The 24,105-nt window shown below is 40.7% G+C and overlaps 2 protein-coding genes across 2 annotated transcripts; both read right to left on the bottom strand.

The window, feature by feature from the left end:
- Positions 1 to 395: 395 nt before the first annotated feature.
- On the bottom strand, positions 396 to 10,355 carry LOC109034315 (uncharacterized). The gene is made up of 3 exons (XM_072299364.1): positions 10,129 to 10,355; positions 6,564 to 6,927; positions 396 to 4,445 (listed from the first exon to the last, which is right to left on the bottom strand). The coding sequence occupies exons 2-3, from the start codon at positions 6,909 to 6,911 to the stop codon at positions 3,822 to 3,824; spliced, it is 972 nt and encodes a 323-aa protein (XP_072155465.1). The 5' UTR covers positions 6,912 to 6,927; positions 10,129 to 10,355; the 3' UTR covers positions 396 to 3,821.
- A 2,260-nt stretch (positions 10,356 to 12,615) lies between these two features.
- Positions 12,616 to 19,406, bottom strand: LOC109034286 (uncharacterized). Its single transcript, XM_019047339.2, has 4 exons — positions 19,014 to 19,406; positions 17,622 to 17,942; positions 15,940 to 16,299; positions 12,616 to 13,554 (listed from the first exon to the last, which is right to left on the bottom strand). Exons 2-4 carry the CDS (start codon positions 17,897 to 17,899, stop codon positions 13,005 to 13,007), a joined length of 1,188 nt encoding a protein of 395 aa, XP_018902884.2. The 5' UTR covers positions 17,900 to 17,942; positions 19,014 to 19,406; the 3' UTR covers positions 12,616 to 13,004.
- Between the last annotated feature and the right edge of the window lie 4,699 nt (positions 19,407 to 24,105).

The raw sequence follows: 24,105 nt of genomic DNA, 5'->3' as shown, positions 1-24,105 counted from the left end.
TTGCCGTCCCAGAATGTGGGTACCGGGCCATACCTGCTCTGATCTAAAAACGACGAATGCGGCAAAGTCGTTCTGTGGTCTCTTCAGGAAAAATTCGACAGTGTATCTCAACGCGTATTTGAAACAATTCTAATTACTTAACAAGTTGGTTTTTGCAATCGCTAGCGATAGCAATATTCGTCATGGGAACTTTTGCTTCTGGGATATGAAAATTTTAAGGTACAGTTCGTTTGTAGTATCTTCAGAATTGAAGGGGCTATGTAATTTTGTGTCGACATCTCTTTTTTAACATTTTTAATTTTTTTTCTTTGCATACAAGAAAGCTGTTATTTACCAATTATTTATTTTCGTTGGATTATGTATGGTTTTTGGAAGTTAACGCATTTAACTTTCAGTTTCGTTTTTTCGGCGTAAAGTATGATATTTTTACTCTACGCATATGCCCGAATACGCATCATAACGACGGTGAAACTACCAAACCACGTATCTCGTTTGCGGTGTTTAAAAATCTCCGCTCACATTTTATTTTTTTGAAGTAGACCAAATCAATATCATTCCTTGAAATTTTCACAGAATTTTCTCCGCACGAAGAGGAAAAATCACGGAAATTTTCAAGACTGGACGTTAAGTAGCTTTTCATTTAAAAAATAAAGTATGACAGAAAGTCTGCGACGTCGCAAACCGAGATACGTGGTTTGGTAGTTTCACCGTCGATAAGTGACCTATGTGCTTCCTAAGTTGCCATTTTTTTCATTCAAATAGATGTAACCGAAATGTTAGATGTGTACTACCTATACTACTTTCATGTCATTGCTTTATTTATTTATTTACTTTTTGCGTAGGTATAAATTGTTATTTTTTGCTGAATTTTGGAGAAAATATTGCTTTAAGAACGTGGAATGTAAATTAATTTTATTGAAAAAAGAAAATACCATCATTAATTTGGGCGAACAGAGAAAATATACATCAATATTTGGGTCAACATCTCCCTGATTATATAAAGGATGAATATATTAGTATTTCTGTATCAAAAAACTTAGCTTTTGTCTTCAGAGATACGATGATTCTAGTCCCAGTCAATTTGTTTTATTGAAAAAATAAGAAAACAAAAAATAAATAAAAAAAAAAACAACTGAAATGTTAGACATACTATTTTCATGTCTTTCTATTTGTATCAATAGGTACTTTTTGCTTAACTTACGAACGTTGAATGCAAATTAACTTTATTGAAAAAAGAAAATAACGTCATTAATTTGGGGGAACATGTGGCTGATTATATGAAGGAGGTATATTCCAGTATTTTTGTTTAACATATTAACTCACGAGAAAATGTTCGTACATTTATCATCTACTATTAATTATTTTTTGATGATTAGTCTAAAACATTCAATACAACCATTAAAAAGTAGTTCCCATCGTCGGGTATCGAACTCACGATCGCCGGGTGCCCGCATCTAATCACGAATACGAGGCGGTTTAGTCAACTAGGCTATGACGGGTCCACGTGAGCGGGAGTAAAAATAGCATTTAAAAGACTCGGGCAATGGGCGGGACTTATCACAAGAGACCTTGACTGCTTTTGGAATGTGAAGCGCATTGCTGTAGGAGCCATGGTTCGCACTGTTTTAATGCGTCTTGAGGTTCATCCCAGCACGCATTCCGATCGCGGCAGTTGAGCTAAGGCAATATTTGCGTATCCATGAATTAAATCAATCAATCGAGCTCTGATTTTGACTTCTTTATCCGTAACGAGTCCTCCAGAACAATTTTCCACCTTGTACGATGGTTATTATTTCTTTACTTCTATTTTTCAAATTTGAGGTGGGATAATGGCGGCTTCTCAAGAACACCGAGGTAGGCGATCTTTTGCACCAACGAACAGAAAACTGATGGCGAAAAATAACCAATCAGAACCTCCCAAAAAAAAGAATTTGCCTAAAAACGGAACTTCGTGGTTCTGCGCAGATTTACCAGTCAGACACGACATCTCAAGGTGGAAAAAAACTCGCTGAAAGCGAATTTTAGCAATCAACACAACTTGACGTAGAGACATGATTGGCTAAAAAATACAACGGTTTTTGATACATCGGAAAATCAACCAAAAATCGGAGACTGGGCGAAACGCTCAAGGTCGCAGAGGTATAGGGAATCCCATAGCGAAAGCAACGGAACGATTCTAATATCATGGGGAACTCCGTTCCCATGACAAAAAACGAATCAATGATGAAGGAAGTATTTACAGAAAGCCGTCCCGAATGTTCTCGCATTAAATCCTTGGTAAGGCGTCCAAAGAAAATCAAGTAAATGTCCCTTCTTCAGTTTTTCTTTATTTATAGGTATTTTTGTTTTCGGACAACCAACACAAATATATTCACTAAAATTTTGTGCAGCTAAGCATGATAATTCCTTCCCTGGAAAATAGAGGAAATATTATAAAACACAAGAACAATGTAAGAGGACTATACAATCTATAGGAATCATTACGAAACTCGAATACTTTGAACAGTAAATAATTTAAATTTTAAAAGTACTAATTTTAGTTGTTTCAGTAGCCTCTAGGTCGAAAATGTGAATCCTTTCTTGAACATTTAACATGAATCAAACCATGACATCAATTACGTGTTTTTGTACTGATACGAACCTCACTTGCAGCTGACCATAATAATGAGTGCGTTTCAGCTGGGATGGACAATTCACTCAGAGGCAAATGAATGTTGATTTAAGATCACATTAATGTATAAGGGGGAGAAAAGGAAAAAGTAGGAATTTTTAGGTAAGCAAGTGCAGGAGATTAACCAAATGCCCGATGCCAGGCTGGAAGCACTCGCAACACTTTCATTGAGAACAAACTGAAAAACTTGTCCTTGTAAATGATTTGACATAATATTAAATATTATCAGTTCTTCAATTCAAAGGCTCGATACTTACATTGAGTAAGATCAAAATAGCGTCTCTAGTACCTCCATTCATGAAAATTTCTAGAGTCCCTTTATACTGAGAGTCAAGACAACACACCCTCATGGAGTCACAAACGGGAATAAAGATTACACAAATTGAACGTTTTTCGTAATCTTTGATCGGCCCATTCTTAAATTCCTTTCTCCGTTCCTTCTCTCATTCCGTTTGTTCCTTGCCGAGACCGTAATTCCCTGGTCCATTCCAGATTAAAATCTTTGCAATCGGTGAAAATATAACCTTTATTCTCGTTTGTGACACTGTGAAGGCCTAAAATACGGGACCCAATCAGAAATGGATTCACATTGTCTTGACTCTCAGTATAAAGGGACTCTGAAAATTTCCAGGGGGAGACACCCCCCCGCGACTCTTTCCCACCTTAGGATTTTTAAACAATTATTCTGATAATATACTTTATAAACAAGATGTTGCAACAAGTTTACCATTAAAAATGGGGCGCATAAAAATATTACATCTTGAAGTGGTGTAGTATCGCAACAATATTATGTATGGGTAAATATTCCATCATTATCCGATGTGCTTTCTCATAAGGAATCACCTTCTCCAATTCTCGTACACGATCCTACGCACGGAAAAAACGAGTTTAGGGCTGGTACCTGCACCGAAGGTCCCAGCCCTAACCGGGTAGGTAAAATTGCTTCACCTCCACCGCCATAGGGGCAGGCCCGGCGCGCGTAGAGCCCAAATCTACCTGCTTCAGGGTTCAGCCCTACCTGGTAAGAGGTAGACCCTGTCCAGGTAGGGCTGTGCCTTACCCACGCAGGGCCTGCCCCTGTGGCGGTGGAGGTGAAGCAATTCTAGGGCCCAGCCCTAATCTCGTTTTTTCAGTGCGGCCTTGGAACATCCTAGGGGTGCAGGCCAAGGGGCCTGCTGAATACAAAATTACCACTGTCAAAGGTGATACAGTCCTTAATAGAAGAGGCTTGATCGTTAATTTTGGTCCAATAATGTTTATATGGATGATATTTGAAGTCCCGGTACCTTCTCCCGCTAGGCGAGACGACTATCGAGTCTAGATAGTCCGTGCAGTTGGCATCTTTATAGAGCCTGACGCAGCCGACTTCTCCTCTCACGGAAGAGGCTTTTTTATCCAACTCGGGGCACATCCTCTGGCAACCTTTCACCTCCAAGTCGCACCTTTTCCCTTTAAAATGCTTGTGCTCGAAAAACGAGACGGTTCTGTTCGAACAGTCACTGATAGAGGAAATCCGGTCTCGGAGGACTTTGGTATCCCGATGCTTCTTGAAGTTCCGGTATTCATTGGGGCTCACTTTTAAATTGTACAAGTCACCCAAATATCCCTTGCAGTTGGGCTCGTTGTACACCTTGGCGCAAACGGCGTCGCCATCTGCGGAGGAGGCTTGGTTGTCCAATTCCGGGCACATCGGTTGGCAGCCGATGTTGACCTTTATGTTGCACTTCTTCCCGCCGAATTGTGCATGCTCGTAAAACGAAATGGAATTTGGCGGCTGCAAAAAAAAGATGAAAAAAAAGTGACATCAATAGCGTATGCAGAGGAAGATATAAAATTTGGTTGCAAAATCAAGATTTCGGCTCACATGGCTAATCCTAATCTATCTATATTATACAGCTACAAGCAAAATATTGGAAGCACTATTTCTGACGAACTGCCAGACCGATAAGGATGATCTTTACATGATGTCATCTGTAGTAGATGTAGATGTGCAAAAAATTATGAAACCCCGAACTTTTAATGTTGTAGAGCTTTTAAAGCTCATGTCACTTAAGTCCAATGTTAATAGCGTGAGAGATATGTCATTTCCGCTAGAAACGTCAAGGTGTGGGATTCTACCTGAGTGACTTGAATAAACAATAAAACAATGGAAAAGCTCGTGAAGGGCTCCTCATTCGGAGAGTTGAGGAACGGTGCATCGCTCAGGGTTCAAGGTTCAAGGTCCAAGGTATAAGGTTTAACTCAATTTTTCCTGCATTCTTCCGGCTTCGATTTGTGGCATTGGTCAATTTACCTACTTGATTGCTGAATTTCTATTAATATTTACAGCAGATAAAAAGTGAGAAGGCAGGCGCTGCGGTGCGTCGGGACGGATCAAATATTATTAACTCTTAACGGCCGAAATCCGATTTTTTTTTTTAAAAAATAAGTATTTAAAAATAACATAATAAACGGACATTTCTCCAGTAAGTGGACTGTGAAATCATGTACATCCAGCTATTCCTCATCATTTACAAATCTGAAGGTTACGTCAAAAATTTTGAAATCGATGCAGCTCGAACACAAAATGGTGTATTAAAATGGAAGAACATTTTTGCCCATGCATATGCGTATATGGCCCGCGAAGCGGGCCTGAGGGCGCGAGGCGCCCTCCCGGGGGTTGGGCCGCGTAGCGGTCAGGGGGCAGGGCCCCCTAGTATAAAATGGGAAGCTGAGGTCGACCTCACGTTGAAAATCCTAACGTGTCCACTACCTCTTCCAAGCCCTTCCTTCCTTTTCCCTGCAATAATTGCATCACTCCTCCCACCCTTCGTTGTGCATTCTGCACCCACTCAATCCGTTCTCCCTTCTCTTCCTCCACCCCCGCTTTCTCTTCCGGTTTTTTGGAGATTTCCATATCCCGCCCTTAAAACACTCTCTTCCGACCATTACCGGTCATTTTTTTGTGCTCAAAATTAATTTCCTCTTTAATTTCTTCTTTTGATTACGCATGCAGTGATTCCAGTGATTTCTTTCAGTGATTGGCGGGGCACTTTTTACAAATTGTTTCCCTTTATCGACTACGGGACCGTGTCTCCTGGCCGCCACACGGCCCAACCCCTTTAGCGCTGCGCGCCCCCAAAAGGGGGCAGCGAAATCGTCGAAATCGCCCGTTGGCGGCTAATGAGCAAAGAATTTTTATCGAATACCAAAACGATGTTTCAAAGAAAAATTGCCCGCCAAATAATATTCTGAATGACTTTCTCCTCACTGTGAATATTGATTCCTTTTTTGGAAGTCGACCTTGACAAGGCACATATGTATAGATGTCCATGACTAACTGAAGGCTTCTGAAAGTAAAGATCCTCTCTATTAAGACTCTGACCTTTGATCTCCCCTTCCTCACTTACTGCTGTCTAGCCTGAAACTGCGTCATTTTATTCGTACTTCAGTCTGTGTCAAAGTCTCATTTTTATAGGTATAATTAAGATTAATTTTGCTGTTTTAGCTACTTTAGTGATTTTATCTTCAAGAGATTAGACGAATTTTGAAGGAAACTCGATTATGAAAATTTGACACACACTGCTCTCTTCGCAATCACGGCAGAGATGTTAAAAAAAGAGGACAGAAATTACTACGTATTACACATCCCCATTTTGGATGGAAAATGTATCGAAATAGTGACGGAAGCTCGGCGCACACCGGCACCGGGCTTGGAACTCGTCGACCAGAACATGGCGCCAGCTCTCCCCCATATATATTTCGACTCTATGTACTCTTTGATCTCAGTACTCCCTTCTTAAAGAAAGGACAAAATGATAGGGGAAGGGGGAACCACCCCCCCCCATCCCTCAAGTCCCCTCGACCGCGTCTCTCCGGCTTGGGCAATGGGTAGGCATTACTCAATACTCACGTCGATCGGTTGCTTACAGTCCCCGACTGAAACGATTGCATCTTGAGCGTCCGTTTTCTTGAAGTTACTGAGGTCGCCCATAGTCGAATTCCAAGACCCTATGTACGACTCGCAGTTTTCTCGCCGGTAAAAATGAACACAAGAGGCATTCCCTCGCAGCGATGAAGCCTGCCTTTTCAGTCCATTGCACACCGGCTTGCAACCTTTGACCTCAATGTCACATCGATGATGCTGGAAATCCTTGTCTCTGAACAGCGATATTGAATCGGGAGTGACAGGCGAGAGTATCACGGAGAAAATGAAGGTGATCGCCGATAATGCCATGGGCTTTTTGCGAATTAGATACATATTCCGTTATGGAGTCCTGTCGAAAGAATTTTTCCAGATCAAACACATAATTTTCACATAACAAACAAGTGGATGACTTTCGGCAAACCAATCATATATATCTACGTTGGACCTTTCCAGAAAGAGCTTGTTCGTCTACCAAAAGAATTTAATTGTGTTAAATTTCAATGTATGGACTTTGTCATCCCCACGGGAGAATTAATTGACGGAATTGGTCATGGAATTCAAAATGAAGCCTTGAGTGGTTTCTTCGAGTATTAATCGTTTTCGGTTTCTGGCTCGCAAATGCACCCTCCCAATTCTGTATGTGTTATAGCCGATGACCGAATTCACCCAAGGTCGGCAGTGGCTGAAATGACCAGCCAGTGTCAATATTGGCAGGCCAATGTCCAAAATCGGCTAAATTAGGTCATTGGCTATTATAAATGCACCCTTATCGAACTCAGATGTGTACTACTAGCCTCACACGATTGCCTGAAGGCATTTCAGTCAAAATTGTTAATGAATGGTTTGCTTAGCCTTCTTTAAAACTTTTTCGATTTCCGTTTTTTCGTCCCTTCTGAAGTTACCAGCAGACCTAGGTTTGCCCGAAAATTTCAGGAAAGAGCTTAATTATCAGAAAAAAATAAACTAGGCAAACCTAGGTTTCCCGAACACCCTTTCAGGCATATCCCAATTTTGTTTTTAAACGCAAATATGACCGTGCCGCTTAACTTTATTTGGGTGTTAATCGTGCAACGAAGACGATGTACGGCAGTACGGCTAGAAGAAGGGAATGTTCTTATTAATTGGTATGCAAAGACGCCTCAATATGAAGGGATCATTACTATTTTAAACATTTAAATGACATTTTTTTTAAACTTATGTAATTATCATTTTTCCCAGCTATTTCCCCCTTTATTTGTAGCTTTTATCAGTGTTGTACGATGCACGTGTTCCTTGAGTAAAGTCAGCTTCAATCTGTAAAAATTTGGTCTCCACAATCTGCCTGCCAACATTAAATTTGCTGTGAAAAAACAGTTAACACTGTCATATTTGTCGTGAAAAACAAAATCAGGGTTTGCCTAATATGGCGTTTGGCAAACCTAGGTTTGCCTGATGCCTGCTTGGCAAACCTAGGTTTGCTTGGGAATCGGGGTTTGCCGGTAACATATACATTTATCGATTATTCGACTGATATCGATTTATTTTGTTTTCCAGAAATCACCGTTATCGTTTGAATACATTTTCATGTTATCCAAGCTAATTACCCTGGTAAAAATTGGCAAAAAGAGCTGCGTTTCAAAATACCATAGGAATTCTTATAGCCGGCTAAAGAAGGCTACAGAAAATCATATAGCTGCCTGTAGAATGCGGAGAAAATCATACGGACGGGCTATACGAAGCGATAACAAATTATGCAGCCGGGCTATAGTTCCTATCGCCGGGCTTTACACTTTATCGCCTGGCTGTTGCTTTTTGCCATCGATTATAAAAGGCTATAAGAAATTGTGTAGAAATTCGTGTGCTTTGGAAATCATTAAGTTTGATACGGAACCACCTTAATATTTACAAAACACACATTATATTTTCCTTTAATACATATTTTTTTTTCATCAATTAAAATGAGAATAATCTATACAGGATGTGCAAACATTTCAAAATCATGAGTTGAATAACGCTGACTCCGCCAGATTAAATATCAGAACCTAACATAAAGCGGAGCGGCGACGCACTGGCGCCTACAAACCTAGCAGGGATACTTCACGCATTGCGCAACGCGTGAAGTATCCCTGTTAGGTTTGTAGGCGCCAATGCGCGTTTCGCGCTGGCTGCCCGCCCGCCGCAGCGTACCACGGCCCTTGAAGCAGCTATTTCACACCAGAGGTATTGCACAGTATCATACAACATTGCAGGCGCTCTAAGATATTAGGAATGGCAAGCATCCTTCAAAAGTACGGAGCTTTCCTCGGAAAATAAATCAAGATACTACGGCCCAAAAAGAGAGCGGTAGTTCAAAAACTCACCGAGTCCTAGCATCCGTAATTAGTAACGTTTAGCATACACTTTATCGCCAGGCTGTTGCTTAGTCGCCATCGGCTATAAAAGGCTGTAAGAAATTGTGTTGCCGGCTATAGAAGCTATTGGAAATCTTACAGCCGGCTGTAGGTCTATGGTATTTTGGAACACAGATTCTACTGCCAATTTTTACCAGGGATATAGGGCTCTCAATAAAATTGTATCTAATTGGTGGCACTGCCTCTTACCAATACCTAATCCTACTGGCAGCAAACATACCCGAGTTTGGTCCGTTTCTGCCTATTGGGTGAAATGAAGGCGAACAACGCTGTGACATGCCGTAGCGCGCTGTTCCTTTTGAGTAAGTATGCTTAGTCTATGTAAAACCAAGCATTTACAAGTCGAAACTGTTCCATGATCAGATGATGACCCGAAGTCAATTAAAATATGCCGCCTCATTTCCTGGCATTTTTCATTCGATGATACTTTTAATAATTGACGCGGTCTAGTGTTACTTTCTTGTCATTAAATGGAAAAACCTTTGTTTTTCAGTAGTGCTGTCTTTAGAGGGTAATTCCTTTATTTTTTAATACTATGGCTGATGGAGTGCAAAATTACGGCATTTGTTACGTCAAATTGGAATGAAATCACCAAAAACTCGTAAGTGGATCCGTCCGACGACTTCAATTCAAAAAAATAATTAAATTGAAATATTAAAAAAAGAAACTTCCATTCAAAATGAATCGCAAATTAAATCTGATTTTTTAAAAATACGAATCATATTTTTAAAAAAGTGTATTAAAAAAAAGTCCCGATATCTTAAAAGAAATTCCAAGTGCTTAAAAAAGAATTACGCTTATGAAATGATTGCATTAATATACGTAACTTGGCGTTTTTTTCAGTGCCGGCTAGTATGTTTATACTCGCTTTTGTGTTTCCACACAAGGAGTGCCTTTCAATTGCCAACACTTTTCCTTCCGATTCACATATCAGTTTTAAAAAGCGTTTATTTTTATTTCTCATCCTAAAATGACATACTCCCGAAATGTAAACAATTCCGCCGATCTATTCGAGTGAGTTGAAAACAGTATATTTCATTCAATTTTTCTGTGAAGGTTTAATTTTACTGTCATTTGTGTACGGCAAATGACAATTTGTCGTCTTAATATTGATACCACTCGTGTGGGGTAGACACACCCAGGGAAAAAAAAGTTCGTACCTTAAGCGACGGACATCGCCGTAGAATGGGCTGGAATAATCAAAGAGAGTTGCACCGTTCCTCAGAATCGTTCCCAAAATTTCCGGCTGGTTTTCCAAAAATGAAATGGTTTTCAATCACAACAGAGAAATCAATATTCATTTGAACTCTGATATGCGGCACAAAACAGAATAGAAGAACCGAATTAGGGCATTTAATTTTTGTTCGAGTAGATGCGTTGCGGTCTATGAAGGCCGCTTACTCTGAAAATTTGAACACGGTTTAGACCTTAATAACCCGTTTTCTTGTTTGCAAATTCTTCAGCATTTCAAGGTAACACCTGAGTGCACATAAAATTATCATCATTTTCTTTTTATGACACTTTATTGGTTTACACTATCCGAATCTAACGCAGTGGAGGGTTCTGTAATTACCGGAAACCGATGAGAAGCCTCCATCAAAAATCAATAAGTGATATGCAAACTACGGAAACGGAGAATGACAGCATGTTTGACGATGGTATACCAAACACTTGGTCTAGTGACTCATTTGTACAGAATGGCAGAAAAAAACAGTCATAACGGATGCTTTTGTGAGTTTCTGCCGGGAGAAAACGAAGGAACAGTGCACCCTACAGTGCTTAGGGAGCATAAAAGACTGTGGCGGTTTGGTGTTGTAGAGTGTCAAGAAGTACTGCGATAGCGGAATGTATGTGTGCGTTTTCAAACAAATTGTTTTTAGAAGAGGACATACCTTTAGTTTGCCATCCAAGTGTTTTAAAGTTATGTAATTTTAATGTTTACCTACCCCCGAGTTCTGATGGAGTTTATCCCTGTATTCTGACCGGTACCCAGACAAATCAAGCGTGTTATTTTACTGTGTGATGCCTCCTAATGTTTTAGGTATTATTTCGTGTACGAATTGAACACAGATTGGTATTTTGAGACACATTTTTAAAAAAAAATCCTAAAAAAATTCCAATCGTACCATAAATGTTAGTACAACGCGAGGTGAATTTCGTATTTTGCTCTTTACTTGCGTTGTTTCACTGGGGGGTGCTTCCACGATTACGAGTACCTATGTCGAATAATTTTTGATCAAATGTGAGTACGTGAACTTGGAAAATTCCAGAAAATTCCATTTACGACCTTTTTCGAGAGAAGCCCTCCATGTTCAGCTAGCAAAATCGCATTATTATAGAGGCTATTTCAGAGCTAAAAATCTTTCCGGATGGAGCTTGCGAAGCGAAAAGGCTGGCATAACTTCCGTCGATGAATTTTTTGCTGTGTTAGCTTTGATGTTGAAGTCTTATAAAAGGAACGCTGTCCTCGTTACAGGCAATGAAGGAGAAACGGGGGATGCGATTTTATTTGCCTAACTATGACGTTTGTCGAAGTCATTTTGCAAAATTGAAGGTTGGCAATCCAAAAACAAGAAGATTCTCAGTTGAGTTTGTGTAATTAACACTCGTTTAAACTCTAAATAGGTATGTACCATCGAGAATTTAAAAACCTCATTGGGCCATCAAACACCTATCTATTTGAGTGCTTATGAGTTTGAAATTGCTACTCAATGCGTGAGTTAGAGCTTTGTTACTGATGTAGGACCTGATCAAGTATTAAGCCGGAATCACACGCATGCGCGTGGCGCGCAAATGCAATGAGGCTCAGCGACCATCGGATAATGTCGGATTTGTCTGAAACTAATCGAATAGATTCGATACAAATCTGCATGAAAATAACTCGAATTTGCGGAATTCCAGCCGTGGAGCGATGACCATTGACTTCCATGTTCAGCTGCCAAATTCAGCGTTTGATTCCAGCATTAATCTGTTTACGAATCCTACGCATATATACCTAAGCCGTACACCTGAATGTACACATGCGGTCATTATCTTCCCGTATGTATGCTACATTTTAACAGCTATGTACGCACAATGCCTGGATTGGGTAATTGAGGTCCATAATCTATTTTTTTCCTACGCCACGCTAACCATAATATGCATGGGTGATTTAAAAAAAATTGAGTTGTGTCTCCACTACCCACTGTATGAACAAGGATGAGTAATATTCATTATTATGCGGTATTATATCACGCCATGTTCCTACGACTCCAAAGTTTACGTTAAACCATCTATATCAAAATAAACTTATTTCGCACCATGCATAGAGAGCATGGAGTACATATAGAGTCGTAATGTAAATGGGAGAGCTGGCGCCATGTTCTGCTCGACGAGTTCCGAGCCCGGTGTGCGGGTCACCTTTCCGATACATGTTCGATCCATAATGGCGGGCAAACAATCGATTATATATCGAAAAAGTGACCCGGCGCCGTACAGGAGTCTCGGAATTTGGGATCTGGAAATTGCTTTAAGTGCCGCCAGCTCCCCCACTCACATTACGACTCTATATGTTCTCTATGATAAGGAGTAAAAGAGAACGGTCGTTTGAAGTCAAAATAATCCTGTCACTCTACTGGAAAAATTAACTCAGTGACCAAGAAAAAATGTTTAAGAATTAGATAATAATGTTTACTAAGATTACTTTAGGATCGGATAAAATCATATGTTCTTGAATCGACAAAACTAATTTTAAGTCTTCTAGATTTCATTCGGGTTTTTTTTCAGATTTTTGGTGGTTCGAAAAATTGTGCGAAGTCGCAGCAAGCTATGGTGCATGACGGCAAAATCTAGAGAAAGATCTTTTTTGACATTGAGAGTGTGTTTCAGACACAACCAGTGAAAATTATGTGTTTCTCGCGAAGTTTTTCGGAGGGAAAAAGTACTCATATCGCAAATTCTCGAGGCATACACCGTTCTGAGCTGCGATTTTTTTTGTTTTTTTTTTTATTTATTTTTTTTTTTTGTTTGTTCATTTGTTTATTTTGAAGCTGTGATCTCAACCCAGATTGGCGAACCAGAAGACGCCTTTGCCCTGCTCGGCGGCGTCCCTCTGGACGAAGATGCATCTCTCGGTCTCCCTGAAGGCGGCCCGGAGGATGGGCGTGTCGTCGAAGCGGTAGTACTCGCCGAGGACCGGGCGAAGGGCGGCGGTGGCCTCGGCGGCGTGGTAGAAGGGCATCGTCGAGAAGAGGTGGTGGGCGACGTGGGTGTCGGTGATGCGGTGGAAGACGTGGTTGAGGACGCCCCAGTCCCGGTCGACGGTCGAGAGGGCGCCCCGGAGCCAGTCCCACTCGGAGGAGTCGTAGTGCGGGAGCCCCGGGTGGGTGTGCTGCAGGTAGGTGATCGCCACGAGGAACCCGTTGACGACTAGGAGTGGCGCCACGTAGATGCAGAAGACCCAGCAGAACCCTCCCGCGACGGAGGCCTGGTAGAGGATCCACAGGGTGGCCAGCATGCCCAGGTCCGAGATGATGATCTGCAGACGCTTCTTCTCGGGGTAGATCGGGCTCCCGGGGTCGAAGTGGTTCGCGAAACGCTCGTACGGCCTGCCCGACAGATCGAAATAGACGTATGTATGCTAAAAGGTTGTGACAGGTTGAGAAGGGTTGAAAGGGTGTGAAAGGTTGGCGACAAGGGGTGGAGGAGGAGATCAGAAGGTGCCAACTGCCTAATGGTCTCTGGGAAGATAGGGGGCAATGGCGATTGGGCGTCGCAGAGCGCTAGGCTGCGCTATAAAAGCGGCTTAATATATGTATGCTAAAAGGAACCAGCAGGCCGATTATTAAAATTGATAGACAAAGCTATAGATAGAGAAGACCAGAAGGATATGGAGGGATTCCATTGGTGGAGGCGGGTGGTTGCAATGGACAAGGGAGGTATATAATAGACTAACTAACGGCAACCTACGAGAGACCCTATAGTCAGTCCATCATTTTCTCCCTTTAGTCTTTAGGAACCATTCATTTCAACCAGTAGGATCGCTCTATACTCTCCAGGACTTCCTTGTCTACAGCTTCGTCTATCAATTTCAATAATCAGCCCGCAGAGACGGGTGGGATTGATGGGATGTGCATGTGCTCGTTTGAGCTGCATAAGAAACGATATGTAAAAGTGGACGTGATTCCTTTTCGCAAAATGGAAAAGTGGGATTAAGATTAAATCAAAAGGAACTAAGCGGCAAAATATGTTGACCCGTGAGCCGTAGGCTTGCGATAAGAGCGTTGTGAACAGGGCTCATGAATTGAAGTGCCAAACCGGCAATCTTGTCGTCCCAGTCGTCGACGCTGGTGTCATTGGTGCTCTATGATTCCCATTCATTCTTACGGTCTTCAATAACGAGCGCACTCGCCGCACTCCTTCTTTCCCACCCATCCCTCCTTCCTTTTAGCATAAATACGTCCCAGTGAGAAAAATTAAATAATTACAATTACAATGCGCTGACCGCACTGTGTTTTGCGCGATGCGTGAAGTATTCTCACAGTCTTGCAGGAGCTATGCGCTTCACGCCGACCGCTGCTGAACGCACTGTTTAACGCAATGTGTGAAGTATTCCTACAGTTTTGTAGGCGCTAATATGTGTTACATTCCGACCGCCGCGCTGAGGGCCTCTCCTTTTCATCTCAAGCCCTCGTCATCATTGCTCTCTGCGCCGCGCCGTTCCAGGCCAAATTGCGTGTTTGGTTTCTCTCTTAACTCGACTAATTAAAGGTGCTATGCGATATCTCTTGTATCACTGAAAAACGACAAAATTAAGAATTACTAAACTGTCAGAAAACGAGAGATTTTGTCGCCTTTTCTCGTTTGTAATTTGTTTTCTGAGTCCGATTTGCTTAATACCTTCATTTAAAAAAATTGCAAATTTTCGCCACCCCCTAAATTTGCCGCCATGGGCCACGGTCTATGTGGCCACCCCCTAAATCTGACCCTTGTAATGTACAAGATAGTGCAAGAAACTGAACCATAACGTGTAATAGCATGAATACTGAGTAGAGTGACATCCAATTTGTGAAAATTCATTGAAACTTTATTTCGGAAACTAACATAACGGACGTCACCCATTGAATCAATGTGAAAGAGAGAGATCAAGTGTAAATAACTCTCTATCTCAAATTGAGTCCATCAGCTACCTCCGTTACGGTAGTTTCAGATGTGAATTTTCCATGAATCTTCACAGAAGCGATATCATTCTACTCAGCTTCTACTAAAGCTGCTACACGCCGTAGACCAGTTTCTTGTATAACGTGTTTCCTGTATGTAACGATAAAATTATTGCTTCTTAAAGACCGAAAACCTCTACCTATACTGATGTGCTAAGGGAAAACGCCGTATGAACCTCCAGGCGTCGCTAAATTTCCTTTGAAAAAACACTAATTTCCTGGTAAACTTATAAATATTTTTCTTCCAATTTTTCAGATGATTTTGTTCGCAATTTTACCTTAAGTCCCTGAAAATTTCAAGAAAAAGATTTATATCTTTTCTCAAAGAGAAACATTTTATTGAAGGAAATTTGGCAACTCTTGAATGTTCATACGGCGTTCTTCCTTAGCACGGCAGTATAGACACTTGGCAGTGTAGGCAGCCTCATTGGGTTCTATATACACGGAGAGAAAAACTTCGTGCATGCATGGGACCCGAAGTTGAGGTCAAGTTGAGGTCAATTTTCTGATCACGCATCCGAAAACTTGAGGTCGAGCTGCCGAAGTTCAGGTCAGACATTCGGTATGTACCGGAGTACTTCAGACGTGTGACCCGAACCCTTCGGTAAATATCGAAGTACTTCAGATGTCTGACCCGAACTTAGGCAGCTGGACCTCAAGTTTTTAGATACGTGATACGAAAACCTCAGAGATCCATATGACCTCAACTTCGGGTCCCACGCACAAAGTTTTTTTCTCCGTGTACTCTTATTTTAAAGGCACCGTTCGACTTACCGGCCAGTGACGTTGAAGGCGAGGTAGAGCGGCCAGCCGAAGAGAAGAGCTCCCAGGAGCCCGAAGAGCCGGCCGGTGGGCGAGACGAAGAGGTACTTGAAGTACCACTGGAGGTGCTCCCGCCGACGTGGTACGAAGACCTCGTCGCGCTCCAGGGAGGCGGTGTTGGCGTGGTGCCTTGCGTGGGAGTACTTCCACGAGAAGTACGGCACCAGCAACGCCGAATGGAGCACGAAACCGACCGCGTCATCCAGCCACTGGTACTCGCTGAAAGCGCGATGCCCGCATTCGTGCGCCAGTACCCACACCCCCGTCATCACGCACCCCTGCGCCGCCCAGTACAATGGCCATGCTATCAACCTGCCTCGCAACATGAGAAGTTTGTCCAGATCAGCTCAAAAGACTAATGATAACTCACGGATAGAATCCACACCGAAAAAAAAGCGAAGTTGATTTAAAACTTCTGGATGTAAAAAAAAGTGTGCGAGAACTTATAAAATGCTGAGTTACCCCCCACAGCAGTTAGTTCTACATCTAGGCATTGGTAAAGTGATCGCTGTAGCGGGTAATCATTGCAGTGGTGCTAAGATTGTGCAACTTCATCCTTTGCAATAAAATTACCGAAAGCATGAAAAAATATGAAATTTACGTAATAATTTGTGTCTTAAATTTATAGTTTTTAGCGAGTAAAATAGAAACTGTTAATAGTTACTCAGATTTTTCTTCCAAGACAAAAGAAGTTGCAAAATTTGAGCAACATTGCAATGCTTCTGGTTCCTTTTTGCAAAATGTAATCCATGTTAAATACCTAACTGAATTACATTTTGCAATGAGGAAGGCACATCGCACTATTTCCGGCTCATTTTAGAAACAACATATATACCATTAATTTCCCCATCCACATACGTGCTTTTATGGAAAAGCCAGTAATAGTGGTTCCTTATTGCAAAATGTAATCCAACTAATGTGGTCAAGTTCACAGAGTCCAAAAATTTGAGATTATAGGTCGATAAAGGTATTGAATAATCGCACCTAGTGTCAAATATTGTTTTACTGAAGGCTCAAACTTCACAATTCACAGGCTACTAAACTTTAAGCTACATTCGTTGTAATCTGCTAAAACTGCAATAATTGGACGGATTTAAATCAAGATGAACTATTTCCATCGTGACATGAGTCCTGGAATTCATGTACTTTTATGAGTCTCAGGGCCCAGGTTACACTAGAGATGGCTCCTTTTGATTTAAATTGGTCTCCGCGCTTCAACTTCGTGTTCCAAGATTCCTATGAATATGGAATAAGCGCACGACTCCATTTTTGTGGGCCCATCTAGGGCATACACGTCAACTGCAACAAAATCCCAGTAGTTTTTGATCAGTGACGTGACGTAAATTGCGATGTATCAATTTTTCTATCATTTACACCTATGGTAAAGAATCGATTATTAAGGTCGCTCTCCTCGCGCAGCCGAAACGCCTTCAATTTTTTGTGTATGCAACGCGGGCATCCTTCGAGTATTAATAGTTGTATTTACGCGTTGTCATCAATGTCGACACTGGTCCGATATTATAATCTAGTTTTAACCCGGCATTGAGGGCTGTCACTGGTTGAATTTCAGGACGCAAGATCAGATGGGTCCATTTAAATTTTGTACACTCCATTTTCAGAGAAAGATGACTCACCGTAAAGGCGTTGGCAGGAGTGGAATCAGCGTATTGGCCAAGTGGTAAAGAGTGAATATCATGGCTAGGTCATAGAGCAAAAAATAGAAGGAGGTAGCAGCCGACCGTTTGAAGCAGTGTGCAGGAATGGCTTTTTTGAGCTGACCCAGTGTAAAGGGCGGCTTGGAGTGGGGTGCCCGCTTTAGGGCGTTATCGTCATGAGGCGCCCGTTTCGGGTCCACGTCAGAGTCCACCTGCGCCCTTTCTGGGCTAACGCTGATGCGTTCGCCCGTTCCCATTCTTCTGCGCCCTTCGCACACACTCCACGCCTAATTTCAATGGCTAAACAAACATTTAGCATGAGGAACATATTAATTTTTTTCAATTATGACAGGAGCGTATTTTTGCGAGCAAATTATTTTGCCAAACCCCGTTTTCCCTCGCATGTAGAGATTTTATATTTTTTCTTACTTTGTGCCACTCCAATCGACATAATCTTAGAACGAAACAATAATGGGTGTCTACATCATCAAATTCCCACGATTTTGCGACATTGCAACTTCGTCCTCACACCTAAAATTGAAAAAATTGAATAACGTTTTCCTTCCTTTTTTGATGACTTATCACATTATAATACTTATATTTGAGTTTTTTTCCCCCTGATCGGAATAAAATAACTGAGCTGTTTGTGTATGTGATGGGTGATATGTACAACAAAAGGCACAGCTGCAGTCCCAGAACATTGAACATGATGGTAAATTTGAATTTTGGGTAGGTTTTACTCGAAACTACTTATTTATTTTAATCGTGAACTTCAGATTGCCATAAAGGCCGGCTTCTTGGCAATTAAGGATTATTCTCCTTCTTCCTCTCCTTTTTTTGATCCGAAAATGTTTAAAGAACATTTTTCTTTTTTGCTATGGTAGCATTTACTCAAATTATTTGAGATTAGGTGAAGTAAGGTCCTTTTACTAAAGGACGGTCATATATTTTACTTTTGTTTTCATTTAAATACCTTGAATAAATAAAACCCATTTCCTAGGAAAAGGGGGAAAACATTTCATTCTGTGCCCGTAACAATTAAATCGGTATTTCAGTCGTTAAAACGGAGACTGGTCGTATTTATTAGTATGTGAAAAACTGCTGAGATTAACCTGGAAATCCTAGAAATTTCGCACACTCATTTAGTCATTTCACTGCGGTTACTCTCACTGTCAATAGAATTGGAAACAATATGCACGATTTAAAAAAGTCACGTTTAGATATGATATTTTAAATGTCACAAAACGAGATAACAAAAACCGAGAAAAGAGAGAGGTAGGAAAAAAAGTTTAAACAAATGTGATTCGAATTTATGAATAATACAAGCCCAACGAAAATAAAGCGTTATTAACAGTGTGAATAGGTACTTACGGTGTGACGAAATGTCCGAAACTTAACGAAATTAGGTAATTCGTTAATTAATTTTTTAAGCGCACAAAAGAAGAAATTAATCACGTTAATAACGAAACGAATTGTAGATAAAATAAGATGCAAGCTTTCAAACTGTCGTGAAGTTTAAAACTGATCGTCACACAGCATCTACATATGAGAAAAACGATTTCCATAATGCGGTCTTGTTTTCATGCCCCACCGGCTGAAACACGAATTTGTAATTATAAGTGGTTTTCATTTTCATCTCGATTTTTGTCTTTGTTTTTTTTCCTGCTCTATGGAATCCATGTGAGAAGCAACGAAAATTGCCAAAATCTATGCTGCAAGCCAAGCCAACCTCTGTGGTTTGATGAACGGACACGACTATTTAGTGGCGTTTGTCTTAGCTGCTGATTGCTAACTCCTGTCAATGGTGAAATCACAATATTATGTATTCCGGGTTGCGACGTTGCATTTTTCCTGTTTAATTTTCCTTTTTTGGAGGGTGACTGCTCCTCATCATTGCAATCTCTCGTGATTTTTATTTTCTCTCTTTAGAATATTCTTCGAGAGGTTGAACCAAAATGCTCCAATACTAACATACATAAAACATTAAGTGTGAACAAAGAATTAGAAACACTACGATCGAGATACGTGCTTATGTACTTTCACTATCCGTGTGCCTTCTCCTCTTCTCATCTTTTCTTCTTCTCTTCTTCTTCTTTTCTTCCCTTCTCCTCTTCTCATCTTCTTCTCTTCTCCTCTTCTCCTCTTCTCCTCTTCTCCTCTTCTCCTCTTCTCCTCTTCTCCTCTTCTCCTCTTCTCCTCTTCTCCTCTTCTCCCCCTCTCCTCTTCTCCTCTTCTCCTCTTCTCCTCTTCTCTTCTTCTCTTCTTCTTTTTCCTTAATTTCTCCGGATTTCTTTTTTTTTTATAATTACATGATTCCAACGGTGTTAGTAATTACAATTTTTTTATCCTTTAATACCTACACAAAGATATAATTAATTTCAAAGTCAAATGCTTTTTGTTTCTTTTTTTTCTTTTTTTTCAACAAGCGTTGATGTGTGGTGTAAAATCCTGAATGAGCCAAAGATCCACCGCACAGGCGGGCTCTGACGAAATATGCTTGGAGACCACGCAGGCAGTATAAACAGTGCGTGAATTTGAATTAAACACACGATAATATCCATCAGCTATCTTATCGTGGAGCAAGCGGGAGACGAATTTTTCTCTCTTTCTTTCGTGTAGATTCTCTCAGCAAAAAATTTTTACGTTGAGTTCTGAGTAACGAATGACTATGTCCCGGATTTTTTATTTTAAGGCCATGAAAATACGAAGATTCGAAAATTGCTTCAATGCTCTTTTGATGAATCAGCAGATAAATGGCTGCCTGGCTTTCGTGAGATGCTGTGCAGGCCCCACAGGTAAAAACTGCAACGAAAGAAGTACATAAACAAAATACAGATAGTGAAAAATACCTGTGTATTGGGAACTTAAACAAATCAAAGAGCGAACTAGGCACTGGGCCCCTAAAACTTGCGTCTGAGACCTTCAAACGAAAAAATGACGCCGTGTCAATCTCGATGGTGTGGCCAATGTCTCAAGCAAGGTGAAAATAGATGACGTCAGACCAAGAGCTAACGGACTTTTCTATCGGCGATTTGGAAAACGAGTTGGATGTCCAGTGTCCGTTGATCTAACGTAAAAAGGAGACCACACTGAAAACAAATTCTCGGCGTTTTTACCAAGGTCCGTTGGTACCATTACCATCTCACTTTTTTTACCAATTATTAGTAATTTTACCAAGACAGGCTGGTAAGCTTACCTAAAACCCGGTATTTTTACTGTTTTTCTCGGGTAAGAATACCACTTTTATTGGTAATCAATTCCCGGTAAATATGCCATTTTATCTCGGTAATTCTACCACAGCCGATAAAAAATTGTAGCGTTTTTACCGGGGTCCAGTAAAATTACCGAGAAAGTCAATAATTTTACCGAGATTTCTCGGTAAAATTACTAATTCCATAAATGGTAATTTTACCAAGAAAAAACTGGGATCAAATAGAACCCTGAACTCTTGGTAATTTTACCCTTTTCTTAGTAAATACACCGAGATTTTTTTTTTTCAGTGCAAAAGATATGTAACGTGTAAAGTGAATGAGATAGGAAAGAATGTGGAGAGGTATATGACAGGCACGTAACACTTTCCACAGAAAGATGGACCTTGAAGAACCACATACTGACGCATTTAAATCAATCGGAACTATATACAGCGTGATATGAGCCCTGCCATGCATGTACTCTCATGGTTTTCATGGCTCATGTCAGAATAGATACAGTTCCTTTTCAATTATACACGTCCAATGAAAAACACGCACGGAACGTAGAATAAGAATAATGATCGTGGAGTCATCCTTGAAAATGGTGAAATACACTGAAAGAAAATTCTCGGCGTTTTTACCACGGTCCGTTGGTACCTTTACCATCTCACTTTTTTACCAATTATTGGTAATTTTACCAAGACGGACTGGTAAGCTTACATAAAAACCGGTATTTTTACTGTTTTTTTTTTCTTTTTTTTTCAGGTAAGAATACTAGTTTTATTGGTAATCAATTTCCGGTAATTTGGCCATTTTATCTCGGTAATTCTACTACATGCAGTCGATAAAAATTATTGGCGTTTTTACCAAGGTCCAGTAAAATTACCGAGAAAGTTTAATGATTTTACCGAGATTTCTTGGTAAAATTATCATTTGTGGAATTGGTTATTTTGGTTATAATTATTATATAATTGGTTAATTATTGGAATTGGAAAAATTACCAATTCCATAAATGATAATTTTACCAAGAAAAAACTGGGATCAAATAGAACCCTGAATTCTTGGTAATTTCACCCTTTTCTAAGTAAACACACCGAGATTTTTTTTTCAGTGTATGACAGAGAATCCGCAATATCACAAGTAGGATAAGTAAAAGATAAGTAAATCTTTCGTAGATCCATCAGTTCAGATTCATTCGATTTATACGATCCCTATTCACCGAAACGATCGTCTTAAATTTCACCGAGGATCTATGAGCTGTACGGTGCAGAATCTCAGCGCGTAGGTGAACGAACTACGGACGCACCTAAGCTCTCAAGTTATCTGAGTTCTTGAAAGCGAAATCAACATTCATTCCGCGTACTTATACCTATTGAATAAACTTTCGGTTAGCATTTCGGTAATGTGGGTCAGTGCGCTTTCGATCGAATTTTGACCCCGCCAGCATTCATCTAGTTCGCAGGATGAGTGGCTCAATAAGATCATTAGGTGGTACTTCCGCATGATGAGATCATGCGATCGACAAAACAATTCAGTTAGTAACAGAGTTTCGCGGCACGCACTTTCGCATTCTCTTCAAAGATTTGTACATCCATTGCACCGTTTAAAAATATTCGAGTATGTATACCTAGGGACTTCAATTTTGTAAAAGAGGGAAGGACAATGGAGGGGCTTGGAGGACAAGAGGCATAAGTGCAGTTTTTGCTATTTCCAGAAACACGTTTTCAAAGTTTCGAAATGGAGAATTTGCAGGTGTCTGAAATTTGAAGAATTTCATGTTGAAGTGGAAACTACTGAGTTGACTGAACATGAGGATGCCATTGATTTATTAATTGAGCAATTGTTGAAGGAGAGGTGACGAAAATATCTAACTTGATAAAATACATGCAATTTAATGGGAAATGCCGCCAGACGACGTCACAAGGCGGTGCATTTTCTCACTTTTAAGACAATTGTTAGAATATCTCCCAATACAGAAAAAATTATAAAAAATACTGCGAAATCAGCTCTTTAAGCACTCTCAGATGAGGCAATAAAAAATTTGCGTGCAAATTCTCAATTACATAGATCCTTATGGCGAAAAGAAAGCTCAAACTTACTTTTTGATATACTCAAAAATTAGAATTTGGGAGCGAATTTTTCACAGAACATGCGTTAAAACTGGTTTTACTTGAAACCATAAATATCTCAATTTTTTCAAAAACTGCATTATGCGCCTTGTCTTCTAAGCCCCTCAATGGGTCAGTTGCACGCAAGAAAAACAGCTAAACAAATATTCTTTTTACCGGTAAAATCGCATTAAAATCGCGATGGGCACGTAAAACAAGTCAGAAATCCATTCCTTAGCGCGCCATTCGCGGAGTTTGTAACACGCTTTTTCCAAGTTTCCCGCGTCTGCGAGCAGATTTTCACATTCACCGCCGACCAGGTTCGCACAGACAGAAGTCAGAAAAGCTAATCTGAGTAGACAATGATTTCACCAACTTTTTCTATTGCATGATTTTAATGGTTTCCAATCGTTTGTTAGCTTTTTCTTTCTTTGTTTTGCAAAAACAAAAGCTTTGAATGAATTGAAATCCTACGCTACGAGAGTTTATGGCAGTTCGCGAGATTGTTTATTTAGGATAGGTCTCTTTCCGGGCAAACCTGACTGCCGGCCACCAAGAAAAACTGCCCGCATACGCGGTGAATTTGAAAGAGGGTGTTACAAACCACGGAGATTGCGTTCTAATGTGCGCTTTAATGTGATGCGCGATGTGCCCAGCGCGATTTTCGAGCGGATTCACATTTGGAGAGTGTATTTAGTTGGCTGTATCTCTTGCGTGGAGACTTGTAATTGCCCCCGGGTTGGATTGTAATTTTAAAAATAGCGGTAATCGTAATCTCCTACCACCACGTTGAAGCGACACTGTTGAAAGGCGCTCCGAGCAACTATTCCACCACAGAAGTATTGCACAGTATCAGACGAAAATGAAGGCGCATTAACGTGCATAAATTGACCAGTCGACTGCTCACTCGCGTGGGGCGTCAAAATTCTTGATGAATATTTTTAAGGGAATTAACTATTCCGAAAGAAAATGGACAAATAATGTTGTCCCTACTCAAATAGTGATGCATTTTGGGCGCTTCTGGGTACCAGATGCGCCCTTTCCAGCCGTTCGACTCCCCCGATGTAACATGTACTATACTACATACCGTTTTGCCTTATGGGTAATGACGCCATTCTGGTACACCCGGGAAAATTTGATTTTCTTCTGCATCTGGTATTCGTA

Source organism: Bemisia tabaci, chromosome 4, assembly GCF_918797505.1.
Source record: "Bemisia tabaci chromosome 4, PGI_BMITA_v3".
Lineage (NCBI taxonomy): Eukaryota > Metazoa > Arthropoda > Insecta > Hemiptera > Aleyrodidae > Bemisia > Bemisia tabaci.
The sequence above is the reverse complement of the archived record's forward strand: the minus strand, read 5'-3'. Positions and strand labels throughout refer to the sequence as shown.

Excerpts from the sequence above, each read along its gene's own strand:
- LOC109034315 (XM_072299364.1), bottom strand. The coding sequence starts at position 6,911 with ATGTATCTAATTCGCAAAAAGCCCATGGCATTATCGGCGATCACCTTC. Across the intron at positions 4,446-6,563 it reads ACTGTAAGCAACCGATCGAC|CCGCCAAATTCCATTTCGTT; the intron begins GTGAGTATTGAG and ends TTTTTTTTGCAG.
- LOC109034286 (XM_019047339.2), bottom strand. The coding sequence starts at position 17,899 with ATGGGAACGGGCGAACGCATCAGCGTTAGCCCAGAAAGGGCGCAGGTG. Across the intron at positions 16,300-17,621 it reads CTCCTGCCAACGCCTTTACG|GTTGATAGCATGGCCATTGT; the intron begins GTGAGTCATCTT and ends GTTGCGAGGCAG. Across the intron at positions 13,555-15,939 it reads GCCTTCAACGTCACTGGCCG|GCCGTACGAGCGTTTCGCGA; the intron begins GTAAGTCGAACG and ends TCTGTCGGGCAG.